Here is a 24,792-nt window from a genome sequence, read left to right as displayed (position 1 = left end):
CTCTCAAATTTTTCACAATTATCGGAATTATATAGGCATTTTGGTTGGTGTTTATGTACAGAAAGGTGTAGAGATCAAGGGCACGGATTGGGACCTTGGTCAGAATCTGGTCTCAATAGAGCCACCCATTCAAGCAGTGCCAAAACTTGGAATATGAGGATCAAAGACAAGGTCTTGTTAATCCTGTTCAAGGGAAAACTTGCACTCCCTAGATTTGTCAGGAAATTCATAAAGAAAATCCTGAGAAGAGGTGAGATCCAACTTTACCAGGATTAAAATAAGCCCAAGATGAGTCACCTTGTACCAACAAAGAGGAAAGATCTTCAGAAGGAAATACTAGGAAAATGTGCACGAACCAGTCATCAAAATACTGGAGGATGGGAATCACTAGAGACCTCAAATGGGATGCAACTGCCCTCATCACCCTGATACAAGCTACATAAGCTGAAGCAAGTTCGAACAGAAGAGCTCATAAGTGGAATACATTCTGGCCGAGGCAAAACCAGAAGTAATTCAGAGTGGATGGAAGATGGGGATGTCAAAATGTGCTATTTGAAGACTGACCAATTGGCTTACGGACCAAAGCAGTAGTCTCCATCTTGATGTATTCTTCCCAAACAAATTCTTTTCAAGGTGGAAAGGCTGAGCAGGAGTTTGAATTTGCCACAATTTGTGACATCAGAAAAAGGTGATAATAAACATTCTGAAGCCTTGTCATTCATTACTCTCCTTATAGTGCCATTCTGCGGAAAGGTGTGCAACAATCCTAGACCTGCCAACCCTGACGAGTTTCAGTAAGGCAGTTGATTTTTTTCCTTAAGTTTTACCAGTTTTCAGTAATGTGCAACAAAATAACATAAACTGTTATTGTAAAGCTGGAAAACATAATTAAAAGTTCAATATTCGGAATGTGTAGTGATGATAAACATTATGTTCAACTGAAAATGTTGTAAAGTACGCGTAGACATTATTTACCACTAGTACAGTTGCACAAATTTTTGTTCCAAACCCTATGGAGCTCAATGGCTTGTTACTATCTCTCAACTTGATGTAATTTTTGGAAATTCTTTTTCCATTTCACATGACGGCAATCATATTTCCTGCCATGAGTCATACTCAAATTGGCACGTGATGTCCAATAAACATAATCGTGTCCCTTCCAGCTTTTATTCACAAGAATCTGAATATTCCTTTTTATTTTTCTGTGTTAATTATTAACTCTTTTCAAGAGGCTTATTTCCCCATTCGTCTTAAGCATGCATCTCTTGCTGGACACCATTTTTTTAAAAAAATCTATGATCTACAGTTTGATCATGTAGACACTTTGCATGAATAAATATGTGCCGTTTAAAGCATGTGATGTGCTGCTTTAAAGTCAGTCTGGTTCCCTCACCAATTTCACTACTTCTGATAAAAAAAACCAGATCCAAATCAAACATGAACAAATTTTCAAGATTTTTTGGCAATGATCATTTTCCCGTAGTTTTTGCTTACATGCCGTAAGTCTGTATTTTAAGGGTAAATTTCGTAAGACTTACAGCAAAATCGTAAGAGTTGGCAGGTCTGGAATCCCCTTAATCACACCAGCACAGACTAGTGAAACAAAAAATATGAGTCCACAACAGAGGAGGATGTTCCCAGAATCTGTCATAATCCTTCCTTAGCAGTAGAAGGGACCGATGCATCGACCATGATGCTTGACCAAGCCCCAGAAAATAGGGTTAGTCAAGCACCTACAGGGACACCAGAAAGAGGCAGGCATGGCAAGAATGAGAGCAAGTTCCAAGGGCTGACCCCCTCCTTCCTTGGGGAAGTGTCCAAAAATGTCTTCTCTTTGCCTCATCTTGGGAATTATGGATAAGGGGAAGGTTTACATCAAGGCCACTTTGGTGACTGAGAGGATACATCTGTTTGAAAAAATATGACATTGGTTCCAGGGTGGTCAGGTTTTCTGGCCAGATTTGACAGGCCAGGTGCAACTGTATTGGAAATGGTGTTGTTAGTCCCTTAAATTCATAGACACCACTGAGGGGAAAAGGCATCCAATGGTGTACAACGTATCAAGTTTCTTATTATAATCCAGAAAGACCTTGGAAGTCACCAATGCAACATCCCTGCGATGAGAAAGAAGCTCCACAGAAAGTGCCATGGACACTGACAATGCATGCTTGTAGTTTTTGCTACAGCTGTCAACATGCACCCAATCAAGGCCAGAGATAACGACTCCTCTTACAAAAGACTGAATTTGGCTGTCAAAATTAGATCAGAATGTGTAAGACTGCAAAGTATACACATGTAAATGGCTTCATTTCATTTAATGCCTGTAAACATTAACAAAATCGTGTAAACAAAATACACATGTCTGTCAGTAATGCATATATAAATGTGATGTGAGCAGCTTCACTTCCTGTCCAACAACCATAAGCAATATTTCAGGTTATTATTTGAAGTCTGAAAATACTTTTTTGTTGTCGAGTTGGGCAATGTGAAGAAGGAAAATGTTAAATGCAATTTTGTGCCAACCTGAGATCTCAACACTGGAGGAAGCACTCACAGTATTACAATCATGAAGTTTAAACATGTGTCATATACATAATGTCTCAATCAACATCAGATGCTTACATTTAAACAAACACCAAAACTGCTTACCAATCCAGTCATGTCATGCGATAAATGGATCCAATGAACAGAGTAACAGGCTTCAATGTGTGACCTAGACTGAAGGACATTAAGTACTTTCAATGGGGCTGACTGCAAAAATTCTGTCATGAGTTAAATCAGGCTTATGTAGTAATGAGCCACCATTTTAAATTATCTTTCTTCTTTGTTCAAACAAATTATACTCCGATACAAGACATTTAAAATCAATGTAACATATTTACAACTGTCATGTGAATGTCATGCCATTGAAGATTTCCTAATGCTGATAGCACACTATATAGACAAATTCTGGAATTTACAGAATACTGTGCTTGCAAGAGCCAACGAGAGACCTAGGATATTTATATTTCAATTGACATTACAAAGTTTTATGCGGAATCTTAAATAAAGCACTATCAAATAAGTGCACTAGTGAGTGACAATGCCTCAAATATGATAGGAGGGCCTACAAATAGTGTTTGTCCAGAATCAGCTATTTTCACCACTGGACCTAGTTGCCTACTGTGTCAAAGTCCACTAAACCTCCCTGAAATGGAAATTTTTAAAAAATTCATCAGTAGTCTAAAACTTACTTTAATGACTAAAATGTCAACAGATATCATCAAATGTCTGTTTCATTCAATGTTACTCAAAATGTACTTGTATTTTTCTGTATACAAATCAGACTGGGACAATGTGTATGAATCTGCTATCCTTGCCTCTAGATTTGAGTACCAAACCACAAATATGTTAAAAGCCCAAGACCTCAAGTCTAATCTCATCCAAAGAGACTTTGTCTTGTTACACGGAAACAGAACATTCCAGTCAGTCTTCCATCCAAGTCTGCGAGACTTGAAATACATACGTAAAAGATAGACCAGGAAGCATATTGTGTGAATGGTATTAAAATCAGGAGTTTTAATTAGCTGCTAACTAGAACGAAGAGATGCAAATATATCTTTACATATGGTTCCAATCCAACACATTTGACTGACAACCGAGATGAGTCGCAAGCTTTGCCACTTTGGAGTCTCATCCTGTGGCAAATCCAAAACCCAATGGAACAAAAGAATGAGGAAAATGCACCTTAGAATAAACAAACCAGAACAAGCCAAAAAAAGATGCAAAGTATAGTGAACATTTAAATAACACCAAAAGAAAAATACTGTTAGTAGGTTTACAATGGGGTGACAGGGAAATTATTGTATATGACTGTCAGGTGATAGAGCAAGCATCATTTACCATTGTAAATACAACTTAAACATGACCCATTCATGTTGATGCAAGAAGCAAAAAACATTTGTAACAGTGCCTTTTGTAGTGAACTGATGATCAGACCTGTTAATATGTCTGGCTCCTTCAGAGGTCGACAGGTCCCCCTGCTCCATCTCCACAAGGGGTATGGGGAGAGAATACTGCATGGTAGCTGATGGGTGACAGCATTACTGTTAGGTAAAAAAATACCTTTTCATAATGACAGAACCATTGTAACTGTGGCCAGTCTGAATAGAGTCATGAACTGGTTTTCACAATATATATCCAAAACAAAATTTTCCACAATTCACACATGTTATTCTATGGATATTTCTGTGCATGCATCATATTTCCTGAAAGGCCTAAATGATATCATGCCAGCTATTTCTATATCACTGCTTCTATGCTGTGTATGGTTAGCAGCAAACCCATCAGATGTTTAATCCTTTCAAGTGTTATCCCTTGCAGATTATCTTTCCTCCTCACTAACTTTTCTAAAGAAATAAATTATCTTTTGTTTCAACATGAAACACTGATACTTCTTTTGGAATACATCCCTACTAGCTGATTAACGGATTACTTTGCTACACCCCTCCAGGTAACAATTCCACTGGAACAGCTCGATAGTTCTGCAATACTCTAGCTGAACTCCATCATGAAGGTGCTTGCATTCCAACAATAATGTCTATAAATACACGAAAGAATGTTGTTGTCCTGCTTACTCTCCTCAGGAGAGGTAGGGCTTCTCTTCCCACAATCCCTTTGATGCAAGGGAGAAGGATAAATAGGGTATTCCATCCCTCAGCTCTTTCGGTGAGGGGTAGGGGCAGGGGCACAGTGACAGACCTAGACAATCAAGAATGCTTTTACACCCCTTTATGAGTGTCAAGGTTGAGTATCACATCCCCACCCCCTTTTTGTGCAATCAGGCAACAACGATCTGATGGTAGTGCTAACATCACAAAACATGGAGCAAGAGTGGGAGGGAGGCAAAATCTGCTGCAATCAGGCAACAACAATCTGATGGTAGCGCTAACATCACAAAACATGGAGCAAGAGTGGCAGGGAGGCAAAATCTGCTCTTCCCCTTCACTGGGCCACCAATCACAAGAGTGCTGCTCCGGCCTAATCCAGCTGTGATTCACTCTCTTCCACTGTTTTTCCTCCCTTGGTAGAGACCCAGGATCGAACCCTATCAGGCAATGACTGCATCAAAATGATCCTCAGGGATCCTTTGTTTTTAAAGAGCCTTGCATTCCAGCCCCACAAGGGGATTACTTTTCTATAGCATTGAGAAAGATCCCATGCCCTGATGGGATCAAAAAGAGAAAGATCCCATATCCTCCTGGGTTCAAAGAGATAAGGAAGATAGACTCCCTGCAAGGTCCCTAATTCGTTTTCATTGAGAGGGTGCTGCTTCATCCCTACTGGCAAGGAACACACTATCCCACAGGGCCTTGTGTGCCCATCACACAATGAAATTAAAATTATTAAACAAATTTACATTAAAAATGGACCTGCAAGGTCCCTAATTCGTTTTCATTGAGAGGGTGCTGCTTCATCCCTACTGGCAAGGAACACACTATCCCAAAGGGCCTTGTGTGCCCATCACACAATGAAATTAAAATTATTAAACAAATTTACATTAAAAATGGAAATTATCAAAAGACAATGGATGCTAACAATTGACAACCCCAAGCACAACCTGTGCATGCTAAGTAAGGTAAATGTAAAGTAAATAATGTAAATGTAAAAACTGCATAAAATTTTACAAAGATAAAGCTTACTAACTAAATAAAAGCAAATACTACCGCAAAAAAAAAAAGAATATGAAGAAGATACAATTCTGTAAAAAGCACAAAATAAACAGGAATGTACTCCACTGTCAGTGAATACTGGCTATGACAGCACCATACCTCAGAACTAGAGATGCTTTCTCCTTGTTCCTCTTCTTCCCACTCTAGATCACTCTCTACATCATAGTCAAACAGAACCTGAAACAAATCAAATACGAAATTTTAAAAATGCAGAAAGTGATTATGAAACAAGCTAGAGGGAATAAATAGTAGCCTAAATCATAAAATCACTGCAGATATATACCCCATTTTAAACATCTTCTCTGCCCTTCCTTTCCAGTGTGGTATCCTGATTCATTTATTGTCACCTACTAATCATATAAAACAATTAAATCACGTACCTCGTCTTGTTTGAAAGGATTGCGTGGTGTCAAGTTCCTGCTCTTTTTTCTCCATGTTCCATAGTAGGGAGGCCTGTGGTTGTCACAGAACTGCAGCAATTTGACACGATAGGTTGTCTTCATGAGGGCCTCCGAGTCATGACATAGTATCTCTATCTCGTCATTCCTGTCAAGACAAAATTACACATCTACTAGCCAGCACGTATGGCAAATTACATTGTTGTCAATTAACTAATTTTACACTTGATGTGGATTTTGTCATCCAGGAATTTCAACACTCAACAATAGCTATTGTCAAAAGAATACAAGACCTTCCGCAACTCGGGAATTCAAGTACCAACATGCATCATTTAAACAAAACAATAAAAAATTGCTACTCGTGAAAATGAATTTCATTGTATTTTAAGAGCTGACACAAACTGGAACCTTGTTATCTAAACTCCATTTACTGAAATACAACATATCCAGAAAATAATTTCTGGTCGTAGATTTCCTTTACAACTAATCTGAATTTCTCTTTTCTCCGATAAAAGGAGGTTGTGATGGCCATGTGGTCAAAGGAAATGGCAGCTAACCGACCGTTTGAGAAAAAATATCAACCCTGACACTACCGATCTATTTTCTAGATAACTTCTCATCTCCGTCATTGAAAATCAAGATAGGCATATAAAAATCCTAAATATGTTATACTGAATAGGCATGTAAAAATCCTAAATTTATTTACTCATGGGCATTTCTATCTCCCAAATATGTATATGTTCAGTGTAACAGTGTTGTTTAGAGTCTATGCCATGATTATTCTGGGGAGGTAAAAATTCACCAAGTCCACTGTCAGTTCTGGAATGCTTTATCATGACAAGCATCACCAAAACTGTTTCATTTCTTAAAGATTTTATTGTACATGTCTATTAAAATGCAAGTAGAAAAAAAATCTTAAATGCAACAGTTACTGATCAATTGTTATTAGTGTTTCTTGCACAGCCCTACAACACAGGTCACTCATAGGATTGTGGATGTGGGACTAGCCACAATTTCCATACTAACAGTCACCAACATATAACATTTTCTACAAACTCTAACATCCTTCATTGTATTGTACTTTCTGTAACATAGCATTTGGTCATTGTTGATCATTCACATACAACAGTTTTTGGAGGCCCACCCCATTCCTTTTATGTGGTATATTTGTAGCCAGAAAGTTCCAAGTAAAATTTTGCCAATTTTACTACTATGTCAGTTACTTTTTTTCTATTTCCTATGTTAAAGTAGTAATATTGGACAGATGATCGGTATCATTTATAGTAATTTATCGGGCTATAATGTTCTCATGTGTCTGGTTCAACTTACAAGTTATTGTGAAATTAAACATTTCTTTCAAAAATCAAAATCTGTATCATCTTTCAGTTAGTGTCATAATGAATCCCACTGCTGGACTCTTCTTCTTCTCACAGCTTATTACAGTAAAAACTCCCAACTCTGTGCTGCAAATGATCCAACAGTGACATCACCACAAAGTCAGAGAGACTCTTGGAAAAGGTGCCTTGTGGCAGTGCCAGGCACATTAGTGATACAATGGTTTTTACTACCAAAGAGTCAAATGACGACTATGAATCAAAAATTTCTATTTTCGAGTGGGAAATTCCCTTAGAAAACATCACAAGAAAGTAAAAGGAAACAAACATGAAATATTTCAAGCATGGTTTTACAACTTATGTATCATTTAAGAAAACATCGCTGAATTCTGGAACATATTTCAAGTGTTTGCAATGTGCACACACACACACAAGCACAAGATTTATTTTTATCAACTCAGATGTGACATTTCAAGTGTTTCCAATATGCACACACACACAAGATTTGTTTAGATGAACTCCTTAGATGTGACACATAGGTGATAAAATTCATCAGTCATGAAAAAAATAACCAAGAACAGCATCCTGTCAATACTATTTTACTACAAATGTTCATCTTCCCGGAATAAATGCATAATGTGTACATAACATACTTTGGGAGTGTTTTCCCATATTTTCCTGGTAAATGTTTGCCATTTTTTAACTGCTGAAGGTACAGTTCCTCACTCTCCTGAAAAACAAAGGTAAAATGTTTAATTACAAACAAAGCAAATTTCAAAAGAGACAAACAAAACAATTTTTATCTTAATAAGTACATATTCTTCACAATTGACATTTTGTACCTTTCTTGTATTTATATCAGCATTTTGCCTGAAGTAGGGCAGAAAGTAACAAGTAATAGGGGGAAAAGCAGCCACTCTAATTCTTGTGGGAGTCATTGATTTTGACTGTTGAACTCTTTATCAATAACTTTTCTCTTTTCTTTCGAAGAACAAGCCACTGATGAAGATTGTTTGGAAATCTGGAGCTACACCTGCCCTTTCATGCTGACATTCATTTTTGGATAAAAATGGTCTTCTTTTTTCTAAGAACACAACTTGAAAGGCAAACCATTAAAAAATGTCAATATGGTTTGTTCCGCGACTTGTGTTTGAGTCATCAATTAAGTCTGGAGCATGTGCACCGACATGAACATCTTGGACAGTTTGATTTCAGTATCAGTTTCTTTGCCTCCTAGAGTACTAGCCATCCATATATGTCAGTATGCGACATGGTCTATATACAAAGATACCATCAAACTGGTTAGTTTTGGCAGATGTAAAATTTTAAGATTTTGTCTACAAGGTCTTATTTGGATTGTTGTATTTAGGAAATGCTGAAACTGGGATGCTTTTATTTTGGATTTTGTGACATTGTCTACTCTTGGCAAAAATATTTTTTTTTTACAGTAAAACTTTAGACTACCCAACATGAGAAGATAGGTCAAACATCTTAGTCTTTTTTAATATTGATGAAAATCTATCAGCAAAAATGCCTGCAGTTGATGGATGGATGGATGCATACAACATTGCTGTGGTATGCACTCTGGTTCTTCAGGTATGTACATCTGATATACAACTGGCTCAATACCTCATCTCAGCAATTTCAAACATGACTTTGGTCTTTCCTTAAAAAAAAGCTGAATTTTTTTTTAATGGGGAGTTTAGGGGTCCTTCCCCAACAGGGTCTTGAGTGGCAGCACCCTGACTCCTGGTTTCAGGGGGCCTTAGGCCCCCAGCCGAAAATGCATTTTACACTCATAAAAAAAATGCCCCTGTGCAACTTATGATCATAAAATAAACCAAAATAATCATTGAAAAACTAATAACTTACTAAAAATGTTCAACTTGACTCTAATAATTTCACAATATTTATTGTCACATGAAATTTGTTCTCCAATTCTACTGATGCTGAAGTTATTTCATGTGCATGTCAGTGTTCACATCGTAATTAAGTCACAATAATTTGTCAATTTTTGCAGCAAATATATTGTACTTCTCTCTTTTCATAACAAATCTGTAAAATAAACACCCAAGTACATCACCTATATATAAATAATCCCATACATTCACTTGTCTTTTTCTCCACTGGACACAACCTGTTGATATGCCAGTCTAGCTCTTTTTGCGGCTTTGGCAAAGATTTCTTTTGCCTTCCTTTTTGTCACCACTGACTTGTTTGGCTCGATGTGCAATCGTTTCTTTTCCGTCTTAATGACAGCCTTTTTCCTTTCAAGCTGGTGCTTGTACTGGTGACATGCAGTGAGACATTCTGACAGGGCTACATCTGTTCTCTCATGCAAGAAATTTTTCTTCGTATAGTAACTAACTGCACTTTTTCCAGATGCCTTCTGAGCTTCCAATTTTTCCATGTGCAGCTTCTTTAGTAGGTGCTGTTCCAAAATCTTTCAATCATGATTACCATAATTCAGATCTTTCTTGCAGAGGCCACAAAATGCCAGTCTTCTAGCATTCAGTTTTCTTATAAACTGACCAACTTAATTTCCATCAACTTTTCGCTTCAGCCATTCCCATTTCCATAGGTTTTTTAAACCTTTATCTAATCTTTTTGTGCCATGGTTTAACTCGGCACGCCATTTTTGCAAGCATGCTTCTTCTTTCCATTGCCATCAGATTTCATTTACGAGAGTCGGTGCTAACTAATATATGGAACAAATAATTTACAAGGGTCATTGCAGAATCAGAGATGATATAAAATATGGACTATATCAACAAAAATCTGATTCAAGTCAGGAGAAAAGATGGATTTCGCTTTAAAATAGAGAAAAATCATATCTGCAATTTGTTTTATATAAGGGATGCCACTCTCCCATTGTGGGGTTGGTGTTCAAATGTCTGTGGAGCTTTCATTTGGCATATTTTGCCATATATGATGAACATTCACATTTACACAAACTTTGGAAAATGGGTGACTGAAGAGCAGCTTTGTCTGTCCTTACATCACCCTTTATACCAACGTGACCAGGCAGCCAACAGTACAGAATACAGTTCCTAGGTTGTATGGACACATTGTGATTGTGCAGCATCTGGGATACTGAGGGGTCATCAGCTTTAATATTTTGTAAGTCTTTCAATGGAAAGTGAATTCGAAATGATCGACTATGCTTTACCGATTTCAATGTAAGCTATTAGCAAAACTAATTTCTGCAGTAAAAATGGAGGATTCATCTGGAAACTAGTGCCATTGAGTATTGATGCAAGAGCAACATCAATGTTGTTTCCATCATTCAATCTTCTGTACACAGGAATGTATGACTGTTCTGAGGCACTGATTTTAATGGGGATTTGGGATTTTAAAAAATGTACAACATCTGTAGCACTGATTTTTGCTGCTTTCATGCATGGATGAAATTGTATGCTAAAAGATGGAATCAAACTTTGTTTCGGAGTGTACGATGTTTGGTATTTGGCTTAAAGACTATATCATGTGCTGGATTATATGGATTTTAATATAGTTTGGTAGCATATTAAAAGACAATTTCGTTCATCTGAGATAAAGTGATGGTTGATTTACCTCAAAAAAGAAACTTTCTGAAGGGGAAGTTTTAAATGCACCCATACAGTCTCAAGTCCCTGATTTTGTATAGCATCAAGCACCTGCAGGTATGATTTACAAGCTGATCCGTACACAACCGAGTTATAATCAAGTATAAATCAGAATTAATGACCTATATGAATGGAGAAAGACCTTCTAATATGCTCCCCAATCTGTGTTTGCCAAAACATGCATTAAATCCTGGGATTCAATCAGAAACAAAATAACAGTCAAATGGTGTTGCATTAATACAAGTTCTTGGCTGTGATCAAAACAAAGAATTCTCCCTGTCCTTTTGAGAGCTTTCTTGGCTACTGCTTGTTTATACTTGGCAGTCATGGTGTGATGAGCCCTTAATAAAGACTAATGCAGAAAGTGGGTTACACTTGTTTGATTTATTTAATCACATTGTAAAGGCAGCAAATAACAAATTTTACTTAATGATCATTGACTAATCAGTTTATGTGAGAATATTAAAGACTAGGTTTCCACATGGAAAAGAACTATCTCGAGTCACTATGAACTCACTTCTATAAGTAGAAAATGTGGACTTCTTTCTTGTGCAACAAATGGAAAAACATCCATGTCAGTTTTATTTAACAATTTTCAAGAAATGGTAAAAATGATGGCCACATTATCAGTTTACAGATTTTGATCAGAATTATTTCTTAATTTCAATCCAAGACTGCTCAGTTACTAAAAAAAAATTCCACATTTGATCTCAGAATGATAAACCAATGTTTTGTAGAACCTATTTCTCTTCTGCATCCACTAGCATGTCTAGCAAAAAATTAAACACGAAACTTTAACCTTGATGTTGCAATAACAGTCAGAAATGAATCACCAAGCAGGTGATATAAAAATTGTAAAATTTGTCAACAATCAAAATCATGTTTAAGAAGTCACCTTTGAAACAAAAGCAACTGTGTTCAGGAAAAGGGACTACTAAATATTGGTTTATTCATTCCCTTAAATTTGACTGATGGGATTTTGCAATTGTGCTTGTTCAATATAGCGTTTCATATAGGTTATTATTTTTACTTACATGTATGTGATCAGAAGCAAGAAATTCATCCAACTTTTTCTTCATCTCTTCAGTTATACTCCATCTGGTTTCTGGAGCTAGCTTCATGTCTTTCTTAACCTCAAATGGCATAAAAGGACCTTGTGTGTCTTTCAGCTGTATAATTTTGGACCAAATAAAACATAAATATTTAAATACTCTAATCCATTTAAGTCTTAGTTCACAAACTGGAAAATGTTGATAAATAGTTATAACAGCACAATTTTCTTTGCTCACAACATTGATACAACATACAAAATTTAATATCTCTACTATGACTAGGTTTGCTTAATTGTGTTAAAGTGTTTTTGTCACCACCAAAAAGATGAAAAATGTCTTCTAAACTTTTTAAAAAATTGCTAAAATTATGTTAACATTTAATGAAATTATCTATAGATATCTAGATACATGACTGCTAACTTCCATCTTACTAGTACAGCAGCAAGCCATCACATCCAATCAAAATTAAATTCAAATCTGAACACTGTTCCTACATGATCAAGACAAGGGGAGCAAATAACGAGAATGGACTCAAAAATAAGCAATTTTCCACTGCTGGTCACTGTTTGCACAAGTATCTTTCACTCAAATAAACCTATAATGATTTCTCTCTGGTATGTAGTAATGCTTTCGTTGTTCAACTTACAAAGTATCCTTCTGAAGTCAGTTGCCTCCAACATTTTAGGCCCATGTACAATGCACCACTGTTACAATGCTATTGTTTAGTCGGGATTACACAGAAAAGGAGGCAACTCATGAAATCCAATAGATTCACTAGGACAAAACGCTAAAAAAAGATATACTCAATTCACCAAGGTGTAGATAGGATTATCATATCAGAACCTTGACTAGCGATGTCAGATTAGTAAAAATTTCAAAATTGGCAACATGTTTTGTTTCTTCTTTATTTAAACAAAAATAATTTGAAAACTGGCTATAATGGATATAAAGTCTACAAAGGTCAACTACATATAGCATTCCCTTTCTGATATGTGGTGGGGGTGGGGTAATTTTAATAACTACCATAACCTTAACTACCAGTCACTCATGCCATGTTTACTTCTTCAGGATGTAGTCCCCTCAACAAAGCTTACGATTCCAGCCTCCAATTCAGAGATTTCCTTATCAGCCTGAAGCCAGATGATTTACCTGGCTTCTTTTTAACAAAACAAATGTATCCCCCATTGGACGGGGGGGGGGGGGGGGGGGGGGGGGGAGACTCCTTCAACCTACTTTAGCAACTCACCCTCCAACTTTAAATCCAATGGAAGGCCCTGCCAGAATCATTCTGACCACCTCAATGTAAACTCATGTGGGATCCACTTCCTCTTTGACACAGACCCAGACTATGCTTGTAGCATCAAAGCAGTGTGGGTGGAGTGAATCATGCCATAATGATAGTTAAGTATGGCATTATTAAAATTTATTTTATCCACACAAGACAGTCATTTTAATGACAGTAATGCATTACCTGTTACTTTTACTTGCCTGAATTTTGCTAATTCTGAGCGAGGATGATGGCCTAATTTACCTGTATGGTAGGGGGTGTAGACTACAGTAATCTGGCAGCAGATTGGGCTTTTTGTGCAGTAACTTCCTAAGGAAAAAACCGCCTTCAATTTGGTGCACCAAAGACTGATATTTGAACCAACAAAACTCAGTGCTCACAACATCCTCTAATGACAAACCATTAAAACTAGCACAGGAAGTAGAAACAGCCCTCACTTTATGGCTTTAATTCTCGTGAATGAAAGGTAGAAAAGCATAAGCAAAGACATAATCCCACCTTAGATTGCAGATGTCCACTGATCAGGCCCTCCAATCTAGAACCAGGGAGATGTCCACTGATCAGGCCCTCCAATCTATAATCAGGTAGTCGTTCACTGATCAGTACCTCCAATCTAGAACCAGGGAAATGTCCACTGATCAGGCCCTCCAATCTAGAACCAGGGATATGTCCACTGATCAGGCCCTCCAATCTAGAACCAGGGAGATGTCCACTGATCAGGCCCTCCAATCTATAATCAGGGAGTCGTTCACTGATCGGTACCTCCAATCTAGAACCAGGGAAATGTCCACTGATCAGGCCCTCCAATCTAGAACCAGGGATATGTCCACTGATCAGGCCCTCCAATCTAGAACCACGGAGACAAATAGGCAGCTTATTCATCATTAAGTAAACCAAGGGTCACCACCAGTATGAACAAGAATTCTGCTATTGATTGGTGCAGACACCATTCCATGAGGGCTACCTGCTTGCCAGAATATTTTTCTTCCTCAGAATATGGCGAAGTCAGATGATAATCTCTTCAAAGACTGCCTAGCAAAGGTTTGGTTTTATGGGCTTAACACAATCTTTCAGCACATGATAAGCTATATATGGTGGCGAGTATATTTCGTGGAGGGAGAATCTGGAAAAACCTAGAAAGAAACACAGACCCAAGGGAAGCTGCTGGCAAGCTTTCTCCTGTACCCACATTGACCAAGCAGAGACTTGACCTATGAGGACATAGGTGAAATGTCAGTAATCTGTAAAGCCTTAGACCACTTGGCCCCTTTACACCCCACACAGCAAAAGGAGGTTCCATAACTCCACACAAAGGAGCAATTTAATGCCTGGTCACCTGAGGTACACTACCACCAATGTGTTCTTGGAGAACATCATACAATGACTCATCACATGGTTCACACACCCCAAAAATTACCAATCTGATTTTCAAATTGTATATGTGAAAGGCTGCTTCTTCCCTGGACCACAAACCTTGAAAGAACTAACCCTTCCAACTATGAGTGCCCACACACAAATCTGGCACATCCATGAACAGATAGGAGTGGGCACTGAGACCTTGCACTGGGACTCCAGTCAGAAACCAATCCTAACTAACCCAACAACTGAAGTGGCATTGATATTCCAACCCCAAAGAAATCCAAGCCAACAGAGGATCTATGCATAGTTTGCAGTATGCCAGAGGAGGTAAACGGCATATGTACACTCACTGTAGGGGAGTAAGGTTTGCAAAATAATTCAAGCTTTTCCCAGGAGGGATTGATATAGGTGAGTTGACAGCAAAGTCTTGGCTTGATGTGCTGCTAAAACAACCAGGATTCTGTCAATCGACAGGATTGACAGAATCCTGGTTGTTTTAGCAGCACTTCAATGGAACATGAACTTGCCCTAGGTTGGTGAGGAAATGCATCCCCAAATAAATAAAATCCTGAAAAGGTTTAGTCTGATTTCTCCAGGTTCAAAACGTGTCCAAGTCGTGTCACTGTGCATCAGGACATTTACTGTCCAAGGGACTCCTTAAGGCCATTGTGCTTCAACTGTTCAGTTTGAAATATTGAAGATGAGAATCCCCACAGCCCTCTGGTGAACAACAACTACACCCATCACCCTAGTAAAAGTTTTAAGAGTGGACACTAGGCTGAACGACAGAGCTCAAAATTGGAAAACCTCCTGGTCCAGGCAAAACCAGATGCATATGAAGCTATGCATCCTGATGGTCAATGCAGACTGCCCAGTCGCCAGGCCTTATGGCATTCCAAATTCAAGTTGAAATCTCCATCTTAGTGCCTCCTGAAGATACATTTAAGGAAGCATGATAATTAACAAACCTGAAACTTTCTGCCTTCTTTCTAAAGCAGGAAAATCAGGCTGGCTGCAGAATAATCATTTGCCATCCTTTCCACTGCACCCATGACTGGTTAAAAAGAATGGGAGAAGGTAGAGCCTTGCAGGAAAATGTTGTTTCTGGAAACAAAACTACTATCCTTCCTTTATTATATGCATGGCAATGTATCTTCTATTATGCTTGAAAAAACCTCTGAAAAGAGGGCCTGCCAAACAACATAGGGAATCCCAGGAAGAGAAATTCATGGCAGGAGAGACTAGAACCTCTTATGTCCTTTATTTGGGCAGGGAGACGAGCAGACTTCATCACGTGAACTGTCCACAAGTAGTCCAACTTGAAATGAGCCAGAGAGAGGCTTGATGTTCCTTCCTGGTCTGCTTATGCTGTATCCCCTTAAAGAACTTTGAGGAATTACCTAAGGAGTGATCAGAATGAGGATGCTACCTGACCGGTTTCAATAGGTCAAGAGTAGATGCAAGGGACTGTTGCTGCTGGTCCCTTACGTCCAGGGATACCGTGGGAGGAATGAGAAGAAGGCATGTCTTCCCCCAGCATAAGTGATTTAACTTTTGACAAGGTCCCAAACACCTTGAGGGCCACAAACAATCAGAATAGACAATTGTCCATTGCTATGCACTGTGTACCAATCAAACAGGTAAGGAGAGTATCCATGTGTCTACATTTCTCACAGTTTGTGACATTACTAAGAAAAAAAAAAATATATCCAGCTTAAGAAGTACTCTCAGGAAGAAAATATTCTGCAAATAAATGCCAGACCTGCTAACCCTGACGAGACCGTATCAGTAAGGCAGTTGATTTTGTTCTGTAAGTTTGACCAGTTTTCAGTAAGGTGTAACAAAATATCATACACTGCTACTGTAAAGCAGGAAAACGTATTTAAAAGTTTGGCATTTGAAACATGCAGCGACTTTAAACATTATGTTGAACTGAAAAGTAGACATAGACCTTATTTACCAACAGTCCAGTTGCATAAACCTCAGTTCCAAACCCTATGCAGCTCAATGGCTTGTTGCTATCTCTCAACCTGAAAAAATTCTTGTCATTTTTTCCATTTTACATAACAATGGCAATCATATCTCCCGCCATGAGACATACTCAAATTGATGCATGATGTCCAATAAAATTGTGTTCCTTCCTGCTTTTATTCAAAGGAATCTGAATATTCCTTTTTATTTTTCTGTGCTGATCATTATCACTTTTTAACAGACATATTTTCCCTTTCATCCACATGCATCAGTTGCTGGATGCCATTTTAATTTTTTTTTTCTAAAATCAACAGTTTGATCATGCAGATGCTTTATATGAAAAAATATGTGCAGTTTAAAGTGTCTGAGGTACTGCAGTAAAGATTGCCTGAACCCATTGACTAATTCCACCATTTCTAACATGAAACCAAGATCAAGATCAAATACAAATGAACCAATTATCCAGATTTGTCAGCAACAATCATTTGTCCATAGTTTTTGCTTTTATTCCTCAAGTCCGTATTTTAAAGGTCATTTTCTTAAGACTTGTGGCAAAAATCGTAACGGTTGGCAGATCTGGCAACAATTTATGTATTTTTTAAGCAAGTACTTATTAATTATTCAATTAAACAAAAGGGACAAACAAAATTAACTGAAATTCCAGAATCACAAATGGGTAGCGATACTTATTCAAGGAAAGCAAAAATATTACTCCAGATGGAAGTCCTAAAATAAGTTCTGGAACAGGATGATACTTAATACTTACAATAATAAATGACCGCTCCTATGGCCTAATGGCTACAGCCTCCACCTTGGATGCGGGAGGTCGTGGGTTCAAACCCCAACCATGTCATACCAAAGACTTATAAAAAGTAGTACTAACAGCTGCCTCGCTAGGTGCTCAGCTTTAAGCTGTTAGTGTTTAGGACTGGTCTGCCTGGTGTCAGGATAATGTGACTCGGTGGGACACCATGCTACATGTCTGTGGCATCATGCCCCAGTGCTAGACATCACTATAAACTTCCACACTGCAGACATCGTAGCCATAGGACTGAAAAATTGTTAAAGCTACGCACACAATAATATTGGAAAAGGAAAAAAAGGCCCATTAATTAATGCAGCATGAAAAAGTCCCCTCAACTAACATGTGAATTAATGTAACAAATGAACTTTACAAGGACTAAATGAACTCAGAAAACATAAATAATTTGCCAAAACACAAATACAACTTTCTGATAGTGGGTTCCACATGTCTTAGTGATACAAGCATCCAAGGAAAAATGAAGTAAATAAAGCAGTTCCTATGACATGATAAACAGGCTAGTTCTGGGATCTCAAGTGTTCTAGAATTTTTATCTAATGATAGCTTTGACCAAGGGACTCTTGTCCCAGAAGGAAGGCAAAGCATCAGTGACAGGTAATATGAATGCTATTAACAGATATTTCCAGGCCATTTCCTGGTCAAAACTGAATTTTTCAAGGTTGACTTGTGACCCTTCCTGAGGAATCAACAAATTAGTTTTGAGAGTGTCAAAAAGGGGTTTCCTTTTTTGGACTCTTCTTTAATATCTTAATTAGATATACCACCAAGTACTAAACCAAAGATGTATCACTTGAAACGAAGACAATCAAACTTGTTTAAATCATTGCCTTTATATAGTGGTCACCTGTTCTAAATGGCCATTCCTATCCCCCTTGCAAAAAATGGAAAAGCAATTGTGCTGACACAGCAGAAATGAGAGTTGCTTTTAGTACCAATGTGACTAGTATAGTTTCTTTTATATCTTTATGAATTAATGCTATCTCTGATAAAAAGAGATCATCTGTCGGTAGATAGAAGTTACTTTCTTTTTCTATTGGGTCAGGGGTCATTTAATATTTAAAATTTTCTGAATTGGCAGTTACTAGCAACAGACATGTAAGGCTGCTTTACAGTCCCTATTCATCATAAGTTTCTAACACAAGTCAACCGTCTTTGATCTTCATGAATGGAGCAAATGGTTAATCCTGATATTGTTTTAAAGTGCAAACACTTTTTTAAATCTATTCATACAAGTTAGTCTAAGAAAGCCATTTCTCTGTTTCACAGTCACATGTAAGATGACAATCCATAATGAATGTAGTGTTTCTTCATGACGCACAAAACAGATCAGCGAGTTTTTTAACAGCTAGTGATGACTTAATTATAGGAACATGCATTTTATGATTTTCTTAAACAGTGCACCGAACTGTTGAATAATAAGTCTGAAAAGTCAACCAGCATCCATAGGTCACCTGTGTACTAAAGTCCAGTTGGCCTTGCTGCTATTTGACAAGTCTGAAGGTACTGAAATAGTTTTAAATAACTGCCATGCAACTTGAGTTGCTACAAAGAAAGTTTCTTGAAAAAGGATTGCTCTAAATTTTGACAACAAGCCTTTTAAAATTGTATAACTTTTTAATGAAAGGATGATATTTATTTTACTTTGAAATAAACTTACATCTGACTGATGCTCTAACATCTTCTTTCAGTATAATCATATTGTATACTGTATATTTAATGCACATATTGTCAAGGACACCTAAAGCATGGGATTCTGCCATCATGAAAATTGCCCCCAACAATTGGTACATTTTTATGTATTCTGCAAGGTCTGATAGCAAAATCTGCAACAATGGTCAGTTGAGATGGTCAGTCAAATGTAACTATTCATGATACTACATAATACTGTGTTCATTATGTAAATAATAAGCAATGGTTTATTTCAATATGTTTTTTTTATACCTTCCTTATCAAAACTGGTAATGTGGAAAATGAACTTATTATTTTTTTCTAACATTTACCAAGATCAGAGATTACATCAGCGACAACAAGAGCGTGAAGCCAGATTTTCCCTATCTTCAACATAAAAGATACTGATGTGGAATGAAGTAAGCATTAACCAGTCTACTTGACAAATCTGATCGCCCCCAAATGGCCCATTCAACAACTGTATCTCAACTGACTGAAGAGTTCTGCTAACTCCAACAATTCTTTATATAAATTTAACTTTAGTATGTCATCTCTCATCAGGTGGATGCTGAAAATTCCCACCCACCCCCAATATCTGCACAATTAGAAGCAAGTTTCCCTGATCTCCTGGTGGTATATAAACCTTGCAAGAATGTGTGAATAGATTAAAAAGTATAATTTATTGCCAAGACATACTATATCGTAAATTGTCTGTTACCTTTGGTGGTGGAGTTGTACTCTGTTTGATGAAAAAACTCTGAAAGGCCTCCTTTCTCTGCTGATCTTTCCTAGCCTTAAAAAAAAGAGCACAGGTATCAGCTGAAAAATGTAAATGTTTCCGACATTCTAACGTTTAGGAAGCACCTGTTTAAAAAAATTATGTTGTCACTGAAGATTAGAAGCATGACGTGCTACTTATACCTGGCTATCCTCCAAGACTGGTTGTCATAAAGTGTAAACATGTTTATAAACACATCAAATAATAGATGTAAAGCTATGGTAACAAAAATGTCCTCTTTTGCCAACTTGTAAACTTTATATAAATCAAACTAAATGGATACAGTATTAATCTGGCGTAATCTAGCACTCTGCTATAAAAACTAAATTTGTCTCAAGTGTTCTGAAAAAACCAGTTCAGTGTCTGCATCATTATGTGAATATATGCCTCTGATATCACCCAGCACAAAATATTAAAATCGCTGAAATCATCAGAGAAAGTATACCTATGTCTGACCATGCCCATGCTAAATGTTCAAGTCGGCTCTCTGGAGAAGGGTCTGGGGCTAAGTAGGATATATATACACACACACACACACACACACACACACAGATGATCATCTGATTAAATGCAGAAAATCTACATATTCTACCTTCTCATCCTCCTCCCTTTTCTTCTCCTCCAATTTTTGTTTCCTCTCCTCTTCTTTTTTCCTCTTTTCCTCTAACTTCGCACTAAAACACATTAATAATGCAAAAATGAACTGTAATAATGACCTGGAAGAACGGTCTTGGTTTGACAACATTGATGCATACATAAATTGCAATATTTTTTACAGCAAAATTATATTACAATGCAGTCTCTAACTAATGATATGGGACAAATGTTGACTACAAACTAAATGACAAGCTGTCCAAAAGGACATTTGGTTTTTTTAAATCAATAAACTCCTTCAAATGAAGCAAACAATTACACAGCTTAAACCAAGTAAAATAAGAATACTAAGAACAGCCTGCCCAATTTTTTTCATCATCTTCTATGTAGATAACTTATACACACTAAATATCAATCTTCTTTAAGATCGACATTAACCATTGAACTTTAGGCCCTGACATCAAGAGATTTCTTCCCTACCCTCATGTCCTGTACAAGCCAGCAAACCAGTCTGGCTGAAGTAAATCAGGTAGAATTAATATTGTGCAGATATATCTTTCCTTTCCATCCACAGTTCGGTATCTACAGATTTTTTCAGTCAGTGACTGTGGCCATTAACATTTGAGCCCAAGTCAAGTCTAAGGTATAGGTTACTTATGGGGCAAAGCTACTGAATTGACCATTTAACTAGAGGCTAAAACCAGGGTCTGAAGAGTAAAAGATGGGACAGACCACCCTTTCTGTTGTCTGGCTGTCTCTTGACCACTAACCCTCTCCCTAGAGAAAGAGATTGAAAATTCTCTCTCGACTCAGGAGGAGCCTCACCCCACCCCAATAACAAGGCTAGACGAGGCAAGAATGATCTAGTCTACACAGCACAAAAATCTATGAAGCCAGGACAGTCATCCAAAGTATCACAGGAAAAAGGAAAACATGGCCGACTCACTACAGGGAGGTTGTGAGCTCCAAAGCTCCATAAGGATTGATCAGGAATACTGAAGAGAGGTGTGTCAACCCAATCCTTTCTCCTAGAGGGGTCATCACAATGAAGGCATATTTACTGTATCTTGCTCATAAATGAAGTGACTCAAGATGATGATGGTGTAAATCCATTTAGAAAACTGATGAGAAATGTAGTCTCCAGAACAAGATAGGCAACAAACTCGGCCAATCAGATGCAAGACATTTTATTAATGTGCAGGTCTCCCTTTTTTAGAATCTGTCAACGACAAATTATCATTTATACTTAAGGCTGAGCAAAGCCAACTGGAATTCAGTCTCCAGAGTGGTAACAATGTCAACCAATCTGATACAAGATAACCTCATTAAATCACAAAGACCTTGCTCCTAATCAACATTCCTGATAATACAAGACTTTAGAAAGTTTGTTCAAAATCTGATCAGCAAGATAGTTGTCAGCCAATCAGATGAAAGTTTACACATTAAAATTCATGAATTTCACTCATTAACTATGTTCAACCAAAATCTTGATGACAAATGCCTATTTACCAAGTCTGATCAAAATCCAATCAAAACCAGTATGTAGACAAGTAAAAAAATCCACAACAGATGCAAGATCATCCCTTAATTATGTAACGGTCTTGCTCATAATAAAAATCCTCCCAACATCTTGGCATATTTACCAAGTTGGATTAAAATCGGGTCAGTAATAAATGTAGTATTTGTAGGGTCAAATGGCACATGACCACAATACTGGTTATATGGTGCACATTAAAAGTACAAAAGTTATATAGTAAAGGTGTTGAAATTCTGAAAAGATTTAAAAATAAAACAAAGATTATAAATGTAAAATCCTTCAGAGTCCAAATTTGTTATAATAAAATCCAGTTGGAAATGCAGAAATAGTCTACCAAGTGGCCAATGTCCCACCCAGTCACATTATTGTGACACCAGGCCAACCAGTCCTAACACTAACCTCTTAATGCTGAGCTCCAAGCAAGGCAGCTGTTAGTGCCATTTTTTAAAGTCTTTGGTATGACTCAGCCAGGGATTGAAACCATGACCTCCTGCATACAAGTTCAGTCAATGTGATGCAAGATAAATTCATTAATATGTGTGCATTTCGTTCATTAAAATATTTGTCCAAAATCTTGAAGCATTCATTCAATGTCTGATCAAAATCCAAACAGATATACGACTTCTGAAGTAGTAACAAGGTTAGCAAATCACTTGCATGATCTCAGTTGTATGCATGGATCCCACTCATTATTACACTCATACATGATAATGATGATATCAGCACAAATCTGATCAAAAATGCACACCAGAAACCTGGCTTACGAGCAGTAACAAAGCCAGCCAATTAGATCCAAGCATGAATGTAGAGAAGCAGAACAGACCCCTTGTGCTTTGACAACAGTCTCTCTAAGGCAATATCCTGGTCTGGTCTATTCAAATAATTTTTTCCTTAGAATACAAGGTGAAAATTTAAAATGAACTCACAATATTGTAAATGATATCCCAAACAGTCTTAAAAGTTTTATTACAAGTCCAAATGTAAAAAGTTCCAACTGAATTACAGTGGTATTCTGAACAAGTTCTAATAATGAATGTGCTGATGTGCCTCTAGTCTCAAATGTCATGCTGATGTGCCTCTAGTCTCAAATATGTCAAAGTACCACTGACCTGCAGCGTATCAATGTGGTAACAATCTTTTCACGTATCACAATAATATAATCCAAAAATGTTCTTGTAATTCAATGTAATTCCAAATTAATGTTCCAGTCCAAGAATTTTATAGATGAGCGATTTGTATTGCCAGTGAATAATAATCTGAATTAATAATTCCACTAAAACAAAAATCTGAACATAAAAATAGATTCATTCTGCTAAAGATGATAATGCAAGAATGAGAAATTTCTCAAGTGAACAAAATTATATTTGATTATGAACAAGGACAAGTGCAAATGTATTAAACACATAATCATTAAGAAAAACCAACTAATAATACAATTAAATACACGTAACAATGTGCAGACAGGGTGTGTTTTCAAAGAGGCTTTCCAATACCCACATTTACCCCTTCTGTGACATTTATTCACGCAAAATGGAAAATTTCTGAAATCAAAAACAATAAATACACAGCGCTATTGATAATAATGTATTATTCATTTAGTACCATACAGTATTGATGATAGGAGTGGTGCTATTTAATGATGATATGATGCCTACAAAACTCACCAAAGTTTCATCATGTAATATGGTCAATGTAACATCAAACCAGATGTACTGAAACACAAGTCCGACAATGGGTCAGACACTCTACTGGGCAAAACAAATTGCCAGAAATTCAAGATAATATCATTTCTTCCTTTCAACTGCCAAGTGTTGAGACCATTTCTAATTTTCTTTGGTCAGATTTTCAAATTAGCTTCTGAGGTGCACATACTGGATGTGAGCTTGGAGAAACCATAGGAGAAAACAGATATCATCTTCTTAAGTCAGGAAGTATAGTAACAAAAGACAGTAGTTCTGGCAGCCATACTGGATGTATGACTGGCACCCTTTTCATTTAGGACCAATTAGGTATCATAAAAAGCAGTGGTGAAACCTACATGTTGATACAACTATCCATTTTGGGAGAGAGTAGAGATAACAATATTTTCAAGATAGCCACCATATTGAGCATTAGTCATTTTCAATAAAAGACCAACTCAACAACCTAAGAATTGTTCTGAAGAAAACTCAATGTCAAAATAACATTCCATTTAATAGTAAAAACAAAATTTTCGCGATAGTCACTGTGGTGGCCATATTAGACACCAGACTGGCACCATTTTCATTTAGAACTAACAAGACATTACAGGTCTTCAGGTGAAAATACCAGGTCAATATGACTTTTCATTCAGAAGGAGTAGCAATTAGAATATTTTCAAGATGGCCACAGTGACAGCCATATTGGACTTCATATCAGCACCATTTTCATTTGGACCAAGTAAACACCATAACAAGTTTTCTGGTGAAACCCCTATGTCAAGAATTTTTTATGTTCATGGGGAATAGCAATGACAAGACTTTCAAGATGACTGCCATGGTGGCCATATCGGATGTCAGATTGGTACGATTTAGAAGCAACTAGACATCATAGAAAGTCTTTTAGTTAAAACCAGGGGTTAAATGATTAATCAATATATTGATACATCAATACTTTTTCATATTAATACCCATATTGATACAAGAGATGAAAAATC

General features: G+C 37.1%; 1 protein-coding gene across 1 annotated transcript in view; it reads right to left on the bottom strand.

The window, feature by feature from the left end:
• LOC149800602 (uncharacterized) overlaps positions 1 to 24,792 on the bottom strand; it is a 78,993-nt gene that overhangs the window by 25,458 nt on the left and 28,743 nt on the right. Inside the window, exons 6-11 of the mRNA XM_089954592.1 lie at positions 20,580 to 20,661; positions 19,928 to 20,002; positions 12,083 to 12,217; positions 8,097 to 8,173; positions 6,092 to 6,257; positions 5,811 to 5,888 (exon numbers count right to left, since the gene is read on the bottom strand). Coding sequence (XP_089810718.1) covers positions 5,811 to 5,888; positions 6,092 to 6,257; positions 8,097 to 8,173; positions 12,083 to 12,217; positions 19,928 to 20,002; positions 20,580 to 20,661 — 613 coding nt within the window. The remainder of the gene's footprint in view (positions 1 to 5,810; positions 5,889 to 6,091; positions 6,258 to 8,096; positions 8,174 to 12,082; positions 12,218 to 19,927; positions 20,003 to 20,579; positions 20,662 to 24,792) is intronic.

This window comes from Sinohyriopsis cumingii, chromosome 4, assembly GCF_028554795.1.
Source record: "Sinohyriopsis cumingii isolate HCF-2022 chromosome 4, ASM2855479v2, whole genome shotgun sequence".
Lineage (NCBI taxonomy): Eukaryota > Metazoa > Mollusca > Bivalvia > Unionida > Unionidae > Sinohyriopsis > Sinohyriopsis cumingii.
This window is presented reverse-complemented; position numbering and strand designations above follow the sequence as displayed.